Below are 13,189 nucleotides of genomic sequence, written 5' to 3'. Positions count from 1 at the left end.
AAAAAAAAAAAAAAAGAAAAAAAAAAGAAAAGGAGTCTGAGGATCTTGGCATGGATCTGATTCTTTTTTTGAGATGGAGTTTTTGCCTTGTTGCCAGGCTGGAGTGCAATGGTGCAATCTTGTCTCACTGCAACCTCTGCTGCCCAGGTTCAAGTGATTCTTCTGCCTCAGCCTCCCAAGTGGTTGGGATTAAAAGCATATGCCACCACGCCCAGCTAATTTTTTTGTATTTTTAGTAGAGACGGGGTTTCACCATAGTGGCCAGGCTGGTATGGAACTCCTGACCTCAGGTGATCCCCCTGTCCTGGCCTTCCAAAGTGCTGGGATTACAGGCGTGAGTCACCGTGGCCGGCCTTGGATCTGATTCTTGTCCATGAGACTTGGCTGAGTCACTTACTTCTGAGCCCATTTCCTCATTTGCAAAGTGGGAAAGAAAATACTACCCAGCCTGTCCGCCTCAAAGAGTTGCCATAATGACAGGTTTAGTTGAGGGTTGAGATGGCTGTGGAAACTGTAGAGTCCTGTCTACGTAGGTGTCAATGATGAGTGACCTTAGGAAACACAAGTACCTCTCCATGAAGCAACTTGCTAGTTAGATAGAGGGCCCCATCCCTGGGAGCTTATCCAGCGCACCTCTGGGGACAGACATGGAATGGCCATCAGTATAATTGATTGATGATGGATTAGAACCACTGAAACCTTGAGGCTCAATGATTATGTATTGTTGTCAGCTGGGACTCTTGGATCCCCTTCAGGGCGTGGGTGTCATTGTTACCAAAAACCTCCTTGTAAGAAGTCTTGTCTCTACTGAGTGGTGTTTTTTTGTTTGTTTTTTATTTTGTTTTGTTTTTGAGAGACAGAGTCTGACTGTCACCCAGGTTGGATTGCAGTGGTGCTGTCTCACCTCACTGCAACCTCCGCCTCCTGGGCTCCAGCAATTCTCATCCCTCAGTCTCCTAAGTATAATAGCTGGGATTATATGCACATTCCACCACATCCGGCTATTTTTAGTAGAGATGGGGTTTCACCATGTTGGCCAGGCTAGTCTCAAACTCCTGACTTCAGGTGATCTGTCTACCTCGGCCTCCTAAAGTGCAGGGATTGCAGGTATGAGCCACTGTGCCCAGCCTACTTTTTTTTTTTTTTTTTTTTGAGACAGAGTTTCGCTCTTGTTACCCAGGCTGGAGTGCAATGGCGCGATCTCGGCTCACCGCAACCTCCGCCTCCTGGGCTCAGGCAATTCTCCTGCCTCAACCTCCTGAGTAGCTAGGATTACAGGCACGTGCCACCATGCCCAGCTAATTTTTTGTATTTTTAGTAGAGACGGGGTTTCACCATATTGACCAGGATGGTCTCGATCTCTTGACCTGGTGATCCACCCGCCTCAGCCTCCCAAAGTGCTGGGATTACAGACTTGAGCCACCGCGCCCAGCCTCCCAGCCTACTTTTTAAAAAACATATTTAAAAATTTTTTTTACATACCATGATTCTGCAGACTTCTTTTTCTTTTTTGAGTCAAGCTCTTGCTCTGTCACCCAGGCTGGAGCACAGTGGCATGATCTCAGCTTACTGTAGCCTTGACCTCCTGGGCTCAATCAGTCCTTCTACCACAGCCTCCTGAGTAGCTGGGACTGCAGGCATGCTAGTGCAATTTTTGTTTTTTTTGTAGAGTTGGGGTTTTCCTGTGTTGCCCAGGTTTGTCCCAAACTCCTGGGCTTAAGGGAACCACCTGCTTCAGTCTTCCAAAGTTCTGGGTCTATAGGTGTGACCCACTGCACCCAGCCAGTAATCCTTTCTGTACCACACTATATATAGGGAGTCCTCTGTTTTTTATAGTCTTTTATTGTTACTAACAGTGCTGCAATGAATTACCTTGTACATAGGACATTTTGTACACATGCAAATGGAATTTTTCATTTTTTTTGGTTAGGAAGCAAACTGAGAGCAAATGGAATTTATTAGCATTGCTTTCACAAGCATATCTGTTTTATCAGGGTGGCCGTTTACACTGCTCTCTAGTGACCTTGGGCATTTGTGGCACAAAAAGCCTCTGAGTTTATTTATTTATTTATTTTTTGAGACAGAATTTTGCTGTGTTTGCCCAGGCTGGAGTGCAATGGCACAATCCCGGCTCACGACAACCTCCTCCTGGGTTCAAGCAATTCTCCTGTCTTAGCCTCCCGAGTAGCTGGGATTACAGGCATTCGCCACCACGCCTGGCTAATTTTGTATTTTTAGTAGAGATGGTGTTTCACCATGTTGGTCAGGCTGGCCTCAAACTCCTGACCTCAGGTGATCTGCCTGCCTTGGCCTCCCACAGCACTGGGATGACAGGTGTCAGCCACTGTGCCTGGCTGCCTCTGAGATTTTTTTAGTTGAGCACCTATTATGTGTGTCAATCTGGGTTGGACGATGTGAGCTCTATGTAATTTGAATCCCCATATTGAGCTATGCTTCTGTATCCACGATGCTTAGCGTTGCCGTGTAGTCAGTAGTTAGTAAGTATTTGTGGAATTAACAAAGGACAAGTCAAGGCAGATAGGAAGTAAATGAAATAGGGCACATATTCTTTTCCTGCGTGGCACTTAAACCTCACTGAAATTGTCTATTCATTTGTGTATTTATTTGTTGAACTTCTTTTATTCCCACTGAATTCTAAGGTACATGAAAGCAGGGACCATGTCTTACTCCTCTTGTACCTTCATTGTCTCATAATAAGTGACCAGCAAATATTTATTAAATGAACACTTGAGTGTCATTTAATAAATAGGACAGAACTAAATGCAGGATGGAGGGAAGAGGATCTGGCTAGAGTTGAGTGGGAGAAGCTGAGTGGAGATGAAACCAGGATTTGGAGGGGCTGATGGAGGTCTTTGCAGGCTCTGAAGGCCATGGGACCCTCAGTCTCATGTCCCATCTTGACCTGAGTCTTTCCTGGTTCTGGCAGGTGGAGGTGCAGTGCCTACTCTTGCTGGAGGTGCTGGGTGGCTCCCACAAGCACGCCGTGGATGGTGCTGTGAAGAAACTCACAAAGCTGTGGAAAGAGGTGACAGGACTGCAGGGGCTGGTGGGCATTGCTTCTTCCATGCCACTCCCCCACTGCCATCTTATACATCTGCCTGGCACTTTCCTCTTCAGAACCCCGGGCTGGTGGAGCAATACTTGTCAGCCATTCTCAGCCTAGAGCCCAACCAGAGCTATGCCGGCATGCTGGGGCTGCTGGTGCAGTTCTGCACGAGTCACAAGGAGACGGACGTGGTCAGTCGGCATAAGGCAAGTGCCAGGGCGGAGTGACTGTGGGTTTGCTACATTGGGAATGTTGGGAGCTCGCTGGAGGGAAGGAACGGGAACCTGCTTTGCCCTGGCGACCCAAGCTGTTGACCTCATCTGAAACTTGTTGGTTTTCTCATGTGAAACTCTGGCCTTTTGCCATGATATATGAACTTCTAGGAGTTGGAAAGTAAGTTTTCCTTCTGTTTCTGGCTTGGGTGTTAGTTTGCTTGTTCATACAGTCATTGATTCATCCCAGTTGAGCAACTGCCATGTTCTAGGCACTGTGCCCGGTTTTGGGGGTACACCAGTGATCAAGGGAGCTATGACCCCTGCCCCCATGGAACTGAGTCTGGGATGCTGACGTTAAACAGATAGTCTAGTTAATTGTAAATGGTAAGTGCTACAAAGGGAAAGTGTGAGAAGCTATGAGACTCCACAACGGAAGGACCTGATTTAGGCTGTGGGTCAGAGAACACACCTCTCTAAAGAAGGAACTTTGAAAGTAAAGAGGAATTAGCAAGGTCAAGAGGCAAGGCAGAGCATTTGGGGAAGAGCAAGCAGCCTGTGGGCAGGAACAGAGAGGAGGCGAGTGGGGTTGGAGTGACAGGCCTGGGTTAGAGAGTGAGACGCAGCTGTCTGAGTGGCGGGCAGGCCCTTATAAGCCATATCAAGGACTTTGGACTTTATCCTGGGGGACCATGGAAAGCTGTGGAACGGCTTTAAGTGGGGTTGTATGATCAGTGGGACCTCTATGCTTAACACTGAAATTTGGGGCATTGATTTGTATTTTTTGGAGGCACTCTCACAAGAGGGACTCCTTAGGCCAGTGATGAGATACTTGAGAATGCCAGGGTCTAACCAGAGCTCTTTGTGTTCTCTAGGGTGCCCTACTGGACTTTTACATGAAGAACATCCTTATGAGCAAAGTCAAGCCTCCGAAGTACCTGTTGGTGAGTGGGAGGTGGACGTTACTCACTTGGACACATGATCTCATTTTAAATTCTGGGGTGCTGAACTCTTTTTCCTTCTTGGTCTGTTCCCATGAGGGCTAGGTGCCTGATTCCTTTTTCTTTGTAGGATAGCTGTGCCCCTCTGCTCCGGTACCTGTCCCACGCAGAATTTAAGGATCTGATATTGCCCACCATACAGAAGTCCTTACTGAGGAGTCCAGAGAATGTTATTGAAAGTAGGTTGCTGTCAACCGGGATGGTGGGAAGGAGATGAGTTGCCTATAATCTCTGTTCCCAATATTTGGCAGCAGGAAGTGTGTGTGGTAGCAGGGAGGGAAGGGGGATGTATTCACTGTTTACCTTGTTGGGACCTTGGGAGAGAGATTGGGAACCTTTTTAAGATTATTGAAAGTCAGCTAGATGCGGTGGCTCACACCTGTAATCCCAGCACTTTGGGAGGCGGAGGTGGGCAGATCACTTGAGCCCAGGAGCTCAACTTGGGAGGCTGACTTGGGAGGATCACTTGAGCCCAGGAAACGGAAGTTGCAGTGAGCCAAGATGGCGATATTGTACTCCATCAAGCCTGGTTGACAGAGTGAGACCCCATCACAAAAAACAAAAAAGAGGCCCGGTGGCTCACGCCTGTAATCCCAGCAGATTGGGAGGCTGAGGCAGGTGGATCACCTGAGGCCAGGAGTTCGAGACCAGCCTGACCAACATGGTGAAACACTGTCTCTAATAAAAATACAAAAAAAATTAGGTGAGATGGCACATGCCTGTAGTCCTAGCTACTCAGGAGACTGAGGCAGGAGAAACACTTGAACCTGGGAGGCAGAGGTTGCAGAGATCATGCCATTGCACTCCAGCCTAGGTGACAGAGTGAGACCCTGTTTAAAAAAAAAAAGAGAAGAAAAGAAAAAGAAAGTCATCGGCTCTCTTGTTAGAATAATGCACAAAAGTATATCCACTAAGAATACTGCATATAATTTTAGGGGTTCAAGAACCCTCTGGATCAGTTTATAGCTTTATCCATTGTTTTGATTCCCAGAAAATAATCAGGTGTTCACCTTCAGAGTTGAGTGAAAGAAAACGAGATATTCTGTTACCTTTCCACCCCTCCAAAAGAACTTTCTGGAGACCAGGTTAAGAACCTCATCTCTAGACGTTCTGGACTTACTGTGGAAGTGGCACTTGAAATCATGGGATCTGAGGGTTGAGTCTGTCCCTGTGTATCATAGTGAAATGTGTTGGTGGGATGTTGGAAAGGCAATTTTTCCTGATTGGGATGGGGTGGTATACAGCTTTTTCGGCAGAGCTTTGGAGCTACTCTTGCAGCCCTGTAGAGATGAAGGGTGGTTCCATGTGGGTAGACAGCAGGCCTGGTGGCATTTGCTGAGGAGCAGGGGAAAAAATTATCTGTTGAATTTATCGCTGAGACTGACATGGTCAGTGTTTTCTGTCCTCCTTAGCTATTTCTAGTCTGCTGGCATCAGTGACTCTTGACCTCAGCCAGTATGCCCTGGACATTGTGAAAGGACTGGCTAGTGAGTATCCCATCCTCTGTCCAGCCCTTAAGTGGCACCTTGGGTTTTGGTTGTACTTGTCCTAATTGTTGTAGCAGGGTTAGGGGACAGCTCAAGGTAGTAATAAGGCCCTAACCTAAACTACATTGGCATTGGCAGTTTCTTTCTTGAGATTATTTTAATGAGAACATATAGCTAGTACTAAAGAGATGGGGGCATGGAAAAGACAAAGACGAAAGTCTGGATGCCAATTGTTGGCTGCTTCTGAGCAGTGGCTCTGTGTGTCCAGGTCACCTGAAATCCAACAGTCCCCACCTGATGGACGAAGCCGTGCTGGCGCTGCGGAACCTGGCACGCCAGTGCAGTGACTCTTCGGCCATGGAAGCCCTGACCAAGCACTTATTTGCTATCCTCGGAGGTGAGCAGTCCTTCTTCGCCATGGGGTGGCTGAGGTGTGGCCCCTGGCATTTCCTTCAACCCTGGGATCTCAGGGGAACTTGATGCTCCAAGTCTGCGTGTGACAAGGCTGTGTGACCAGCCTGTGCCACACTGGATGTGAATGTGTGTGAATGACCAAAACTCTCATAGGTTGGTGTGGATGGGGTGATCTCAGGTTTTTCGTTTTTAAGATACACATTTTTGTATGCATAGCAGAAAAAACTAAAGGAAATATACCAGAAAATAATGTATTTGAGTAGTGGAAACATGAGTGCGCCTTTTAAATGTTTTCCTTTATATTTTTTCTCTTTCTCAAGTTTTCTGTAGGAACATTATTTTTTGAGTCAGAAAGCAAAAGGCTAGTAAATGTTGTTTTAAACCCAGCTTCACAACACAAAGGCTACTTCTGGAATCAGAAACTGTGGCATCACACACATGACTGCATTGTTCACCTTCTTGGGAAATGTGGCATATGTGAATGTGAATCTTTGCTGTCTCTCCTCACAGGCTCAGAAGGAAAACTAACTGTTGTAGCCCAGAAGATGAGCGTCCTCTCAGGTATAGGATTTCTTCCTTTTTTTGAGACAGAGTCTTGCTCTGTCATCTAGGATAGAGTGCAGTGGCTCCATCTCAGCTCACTGCAACCTTTGCCTCCCAGGTTCAAGGGATTCTCATGCCTCAGCCTCCTGAGTAGCTGGGATTACTGGTGCGCACTGCCATGCCTGGCTAATTTTTTTGTATTTTTAGTAAAGACAGGGTTTCACCATATTGGCCAGGCTGGTCTCAAACTCCGGCTTCAAGTGATCTGCCCGCCTTAGCCTCCCAAAGTGCTGGGATTACAGGCAGGTACAGGATTTTTCTGCCAGGAGTAGAGCTGTGATCTAGTAGTAGATAAGGCTTTTTTTTTTTTTTTCTTTTTTTGAGATGGAGTCTCACTCTGTTGCCAGACTGGAGTACAGTGGTGCCATCTTGGCTCACTGCAACGTCTGTCTCCCTGGTTCAAGTGCTTCTCCTGCCTCAGCCTCCCGAGTAGCTGGGACTATAGGTGCATGCCACCATGCCCAGCTAATTTTTTTGTATTTTTAGTAGAGACGGGGTTTCACTATTTGGTCAGGATGGTCTCGATCTCTTGACCTCATGATCTGCCCGTCTTGGCCTCCCAAAGTGCTGGGATTACAGGCGTGACCACTGCACCCACCCTAGTAGTAGATAAGCTTTAATGTAACTCTTAGGTAAGGTGAATCCTTCTTTGGATCTTGACTCCTCTGACCATCTTGGGTCCAGCCTGCCTCCCAGGACCCTGCTGCTTGCCTGCTTGATGAAAAGGACTTACTTGTTCAAGTTTAGTGGGAGGCCTGGCTTCTATAGAAGGCAGGAGGTGTAGAGGGCGCATTAAGGGAAGATCAGTAATGGCCAGAGGAGAGATATGACTGCTGGGGGATGCAAAAGAGGTCTGTGACCCAGAGTGCAGAGGTGGCAGCAGTAGGAAGACTTGCCTGTTTCTGGTTTTGTGCTGAGAAGGGACTGAACAGGGAATCTGCTTTTTAGGGATTGGGAGTGTCAGTCATCACGTGGTGTCTGGACCTTCCAGTCAGGTCCTGAACGGGATTGTGGCTGAGCTGTTCATCCCATTCCTTCAGCAGGAAGGTAATTCTCTGCAGCATGGTAAGCATGCCTTCTGTACCCATCCTTGACTGTGGTTTTTCACGATTTCCTTCTGTAAACCTCTCCTGAAGACACACCTCCCTCAGATAGCATGGCTTGAGCTGTCTGAAATATTATTGCTTTCTCCCCCTTGTACTCTGGCTTGTTTTTTGCACTTCTTGCAATGATTTGACATGGCTATAGGACATTGGACTGATTGGACCATGCTTTTTGCCCTAGTTCATGAAGGGACCTTGGTGCACGCTGTCTCAGTCCTGGCTCTCTGGTGTAACCGATTCACTACGGAAGTGCCCAAGAAGCTCACTGAATGGTTCAAAAAAGCTTTCAGCCTTAAAACCTCCACATCTGCAGTGAGGCACGCCTACCTGCAGTGCATGTTGGCCTCTTATCGGGGTAAGACGCCTCCCAGGGCCAGTGTCCAGGCCTCCCTGCAAAGGTGACTGAGTCTTTAGGGCTTTATTAGTGTTCCCGGCTTTCTCTGTTAGTTCAGCTTATTTAGCACCATTTATTTCTTCCTGAAATAAATGGGAACTTCAGGAAGAAATAAATGGGAACATTGGGCTTAGCTCAAAATCAGAATTCAATCTTCACAACAAATTCTGGCTTCCCTCACTTATCAGACTTTCAAAGTACAAAGCTTTATTCAGAGAGGACCCAGAACCTGAACTTGTCACTACAGTATCTGAAGTCATGGAGAAATGATTCAGATAAGACTGGTTTAAGGGCCAGACATGGTAGCCCACACCTGTAATCCCAACACTTTGGAAGTCCAAGGTGGTTGGATCACCTGAGGTCAGGAGTTCGAGACCAGCCTGCCTGGCCAACATGGTGAAACCTCATCTCTACAAAAATACAAAAATTAACCAGGCATGATGGCAGGTGCCTGTGATCCCAGCTACTCTGGTGGCTGAGGCAGAGGTTGCAGTGAGCCAAGATCAAGCCATTGCACTCCCGCCTGGGCGACAGAATGGGACTCTAACTCACAAAACAAAAAAGAAACATCTGGGAGGTTCCAGGGCCTTCTCTCAAGAGGGGACGCCCTTCTGTGTGAAATGTCTCATCTGATGAACTTTGTACTCACATATTCCTTTTAATGATAAGGGAAGAATAATCTGGCTTTAAGAGATTTTTGTACTGAGTTTAAAGCAATAAATATTTTTCTGAAATACGTCTCTCAGCTCAGAATCATAGATCATTTTTGTACGGTGGTTTGTGAGGTTTGTTTAAACCGCAGATAATGCTGATTGAAGTCATAGATTTTCCATGGGAAATGTACAGTCAATACATTGTCAGCTGCCTTAGGGATATAGTGAACTCATATCCATGACGTAAAACAGTCTAAGAGGTCAGGCGAGGTGGCTCACGCCTGTAATCCCAGCACTTTGGGAGGCTGAGGTGGGAGGATTGCTTGAGCTCAGGAGTTTGAGACCAGCCTAGGCAACAAAGTAAGACCCCCATCTCTACAAAAAGTTAAGTTAGTAGGGCATGGTGGTACTTGTCTGTGGTCCCAGCTACACAGGAGGCTGAGGCAGGGGGATTGCTTGAGCCCAGGAGTTCAAGATTAACCAGGGCAACATAGCAAGGCTCCATTTCTACAAAAAATTAAATAAAAATAAAAAGTCTCTATACTCATATATCAGTTTCCATTATTGCTGCATTGAATGACCATCAGTTGTAGGTGGGACCTTGAATTGTAGATGGCAAAAACTTGGTTTTACCTAGTCTCTTCAGCTTAAGCTAGTTCTGCTTATTGCTTTTACTTTTAATTTATTTTTTAAAAAAGTAATTCAGAGTGCTGGAACACAGTGCTCATTGCTTTTAAAATAAACATAAAATCTTTTAAAAACAAAACCTTTAGAATAAAGATTTCTTGGATTCAAATTCATAACATTATCTAGAAAACCGCTTCCATTGTGAATTGTTCTGATATACCCATTTAGCAGCTATGAAACAACAAACCCAGGTGTGGGAGGAAAACAAAAGAAAACATAGGCTTAAGCTATAGTTTTAACTCCTGTGTTTAAGCAATTCTCCAGCCTCAGCCACCCAGGTAGGTGGGATTACAGGCGCCCACCACCATACCCGGCTAATTTTTGTATTTTTTAATAGAGACAAGGTTTCACCATGTTGGCCAGGGTGGTCTTGAACTCCTGTCCTCAGGTGATCCACCCGCCTCAGCCTCCCAAAGTGCTGAGCTTACAGGCATGAGCCACGGCACCCGGCAGGGGTATAGTTTTAGCTGGTTTCTCCTTGTTTTTTTTTCTTTTTTAAAATGAGTTTCGTTCAGAGGCCAGCATATTGGTTCTGGTTTTAGAATTTGGGTCCAAAGGTCATCTAATATGGGGGAAGAGTACCATATGGGAATGGATTGGATTGAGGGTGGCTCTGACTTGCCTCAACTAGCTGTGTAACCTTGAGCAACTCACTTAATGTCTCTGCTTATCCATCAGTTGACTATTGGATTAGTAAGGATTATCTTTTGCCTCTAATTTTGTGGTTGTAGAGTTTAAGTTTTGATTTAACTTCACTTTTTTTTGAGATATTTAACTCAAAATAAAAAAATTAACTGAAGGGCTTTAGTCATCCATTTCACAGCTGGGTAGATAAATCCTTTCTCAGTCCTGTCATTTCCAAAGATCAGGATGTCCTTTAAGGTGCTGTCCTCTCTCCACAGGTGACACATTGTTGCAGGCCCTGGACCTTCTGCCCTTGCTCATCCAGACAGTGGAGAAGGCAGCATCCCAAAGCACTCAGGTTCCCACAGTCGCTGAAGGGGTTGCCGCAGCCTTGTTGCTCTTGAAGCTGTCAGTGGCTGACTCACAGGCTGGTATGGGTCCAGAGATGTCCAGGATGGTAGAGACAGGGACCTTTGACAAGAGTCCTTGGGAGGAGTGTTTCGATGTTCAGGGTTAGCTTGGTCCTGACCACACTGGATCAGCTACAGGTTTGCTTGTCATCTGCATGATGAACCTCAGGGTTGCATGGGCAGTGAGAATGCAGCCAGGGGACTGTGTTACTGTCCTCCTTTGTCCTGTTGCTCCATTGCTACACAGGCTTGTAGATGATGACCAGATGAACCAGGGTTTAGTATTGGGACTGTTGGTTTCAGTTGGTTATACAGTACAAAATTCAAAAGGATATAACATGAGAAGCTTCCCCTTAGCGCTGTCTTTCCGCTTGGCTGTTAAATTTCCCTCCGTAAACAGTATTACCAATTTTGCACTTTGGGAGGCCGAGGCAGGCGGATCATGAGGCCAGGATATCGAAACCATTCTTGCCAACGTGGTGAAACCCCATCTCTACTAAAAATACAAAAATTAGCTGGGTGTGGTGGTGCGTGCCTGTAATCCCAGCTGCTTGGGAGGCTGAGGCAGGAGAATCACTTGAACCCACGAGGTGGAGATTGCAGTGAGCCGAAATCGTGCCACTGTACTTCAGCCTGGTGACAGCAAGACTCCGTCTTTAAAAAAAAAAAAAAAAAAAAAAAACCTGTATTACCAATTTAATGTCTAGAGATAGTGTGTATATAATTGAACATGCTGGGTAACATTCTGCCTATACTGTATTATATACAATATATATACTACATATACATTGTATTATATACTATATATACTTTGTATAATATATCTTCGAAATGATTCCAAATCAGTACAGGTACATCAAAAAGAGCTTCCTTTATATTTTGTGGCTACATCACATTTCATGCTTTCTTTTTTCCATCTCCCAATCTCTGCTCTGGGACACACCTGAACTTACTCCTTTGGTTAGGAATAGAGCTCAGGGTTACCTAGGGGAATGCTAAGATGAATATGACCTTCTTCAGTGAATATCAGGGTGCTTACTTCATAGTAGGAACAAGGAAATACAAAAACACATCTGTAGCTTAAAATGTAGCATTAGAGCAGTTTTGAAGGAGACATTGCTTTTAGTTGGGGGGATGGGTGTTGGGAAGGGCTTTATGGAGGAAGCGTTTGAACTAGTGCCCTGAAGACTGGGAAGGATTTCATTATCCTGAAGGGAATGGCCCAGAGTGAGTCCAAGCAGCCCCAGTCAGGGAAGGGCAGTGAAAGCCGGAGTCTGTAAACTTCAGGTGTTCCAGCTTGGTACTTGGGGTGGATGGGAATTCTGGAAGAGAAGCAGTTCACCTAGGCTCTTGTAAGCAGCAGAGAACCACTGAAGAGTTTCATACAGGAAGTGATACCAGAAGGACTGAGGTAAGTTCACCAAATAGAAGAGCACCCAGCCTCCTGCTACAGAGGAGGGTTTGCCAGCAAAGCCCACCCCAGCAGCTTCAGGATTGAGGGCATCAGCTCTGGGGGACACGGTGAGCTGCGTCATAGGATAACCTTTTGGTTCTTGCAGAGGCCAAACTGAGCAGTTTCTGGCAGCTGATTGTGGATGAGAAGAAGCAGGTGTTCACCTCTGAGAAATTCCTGCTTATGGCTTCAGAGGATGGTAAGTTACTCCACGCTTAATTGAACTCGAGATTGAGACAAAGTGTCTTTGGGAAATCTTCAGAGAGGACCCTTTCTTGACCAGCCAGTCAGCTCTGCAAAAACCTGGGCCAGAGTGATCTGGCCAACAGCTTAGTCATTGTGGGAATGAATTCATTCCTGTAGGGAATGTTAAGAAAGGTTAGGGAAATGGGACTTGGGAGATGTGTGGAGACAGAACTGTAATGGTTGTGGAGCTACAGTGTAAGCTGTAATTATAGCTGATTGGGTAATTGGTGCTGTCTCAGAGGTTTTCTTGTGTTGAGGCAGCTGAGGAGCTCTGGTGGAGTCTGGCAGGCTCAACTCCCCCACCAAGAGACACAAAAACTACTGGTTTCTATCCTGGCAGAAAAGGAACAGTGGAATTTTAAATGTGTGTTTAAAATTCTATGTTGCCTTAGGGGTGTCTGCCACTAATTGGTGATTTGAAGAGTCTTTTGACTCACAAATTGCAACATCCCATTAATGAGTTACAACTTTTAGTCATTTCCTGGTTTTAGAAAAATTTTTAAATTTTGAAAAGGAAATAGACTCATGTAATTCAAAAATAGATACAGGAGGGTCTACATTGAAAATTATATCCCTACTTTGATCTCTGGCTACCCAGTTCGTCTGCTGTAAATAACTAATTTTATTAGCTGCTTCTGTAGCCTTGATATTTTATATATACGCAAGTAAATACCTGTACGTGTTTGTCCTCTACCTTTTTTACAAAATGTTACTGTGCCTACTGTATATACTGTGCTTTCTAGACCTGGAAATGAGTCCATGTCAGTGTATAATGAGCTTCATTTTTATTTTGGTGCTGTGACACTCGGATCATTCTTTTTTTTTTTTTTTTTTT

The 13,189-nt window shown here is 45.6% G+C and overlaps 1 protein-coding gene across 1 annotated transcript in view; it reads left to right on the top strand.

Annotated features, from left to right (window-relative positions):
- GCN1 (GCN1 activator of EIF2AK4) overlaps window positions 1–13,189 on the top strand; it is a 69,716-nt gene that overhangs the window by 12,082 nt on the left and 44,445 nt on the right. The window contains 11 exon segments of the mRNA XM_017510231.2: window positions 2,948–3,046; window positions 3,139–3,273; window positions 4,155–4,223; window positions 4,351–4,459; window positions 5,693–5,767; window positions 6,036–6,164; window positions 6,692–6,742; window positions 7,733–7,831; window positions 8,069–8,242; window positions 10,524–10,676; window positions 12,215–12,307. Coding sequence (XP_017365720.1) covers window positions 2,948–3,046; window positions 3,139–3,273; window positions 4,155–4,223; window positions 4,351–4,459; window positions 5,693–5,767; window positions 6,036–6,164; window positions 6,692–6,742; window positions 7,733–7,831; window positions 8,069–8,242; window positions 10,524–10,676; window positions 12,215–12,307 — 1,186 coding nt within the window.

This window comes from Cebus imitator, unplaced genomic scaffold (genome assembly GCF_001604975.1).
Source record: "Cebus imitator isolate Cc_AM_T3 unplaced genomic scaffold, Cebus_imitator-1.0 Scaffold434, whole genome shotgun sequence".
Lineage (NCBI taxonomy): Eukaryota > Metazoa > Chordata > Mammalia > Primates > Cebidae > Cebus > Cebus imitator.
Note: the sequence above shows the minus strand (reverse complement) of the source record. Positions and strands in the feature narration are given on the sequence as shown.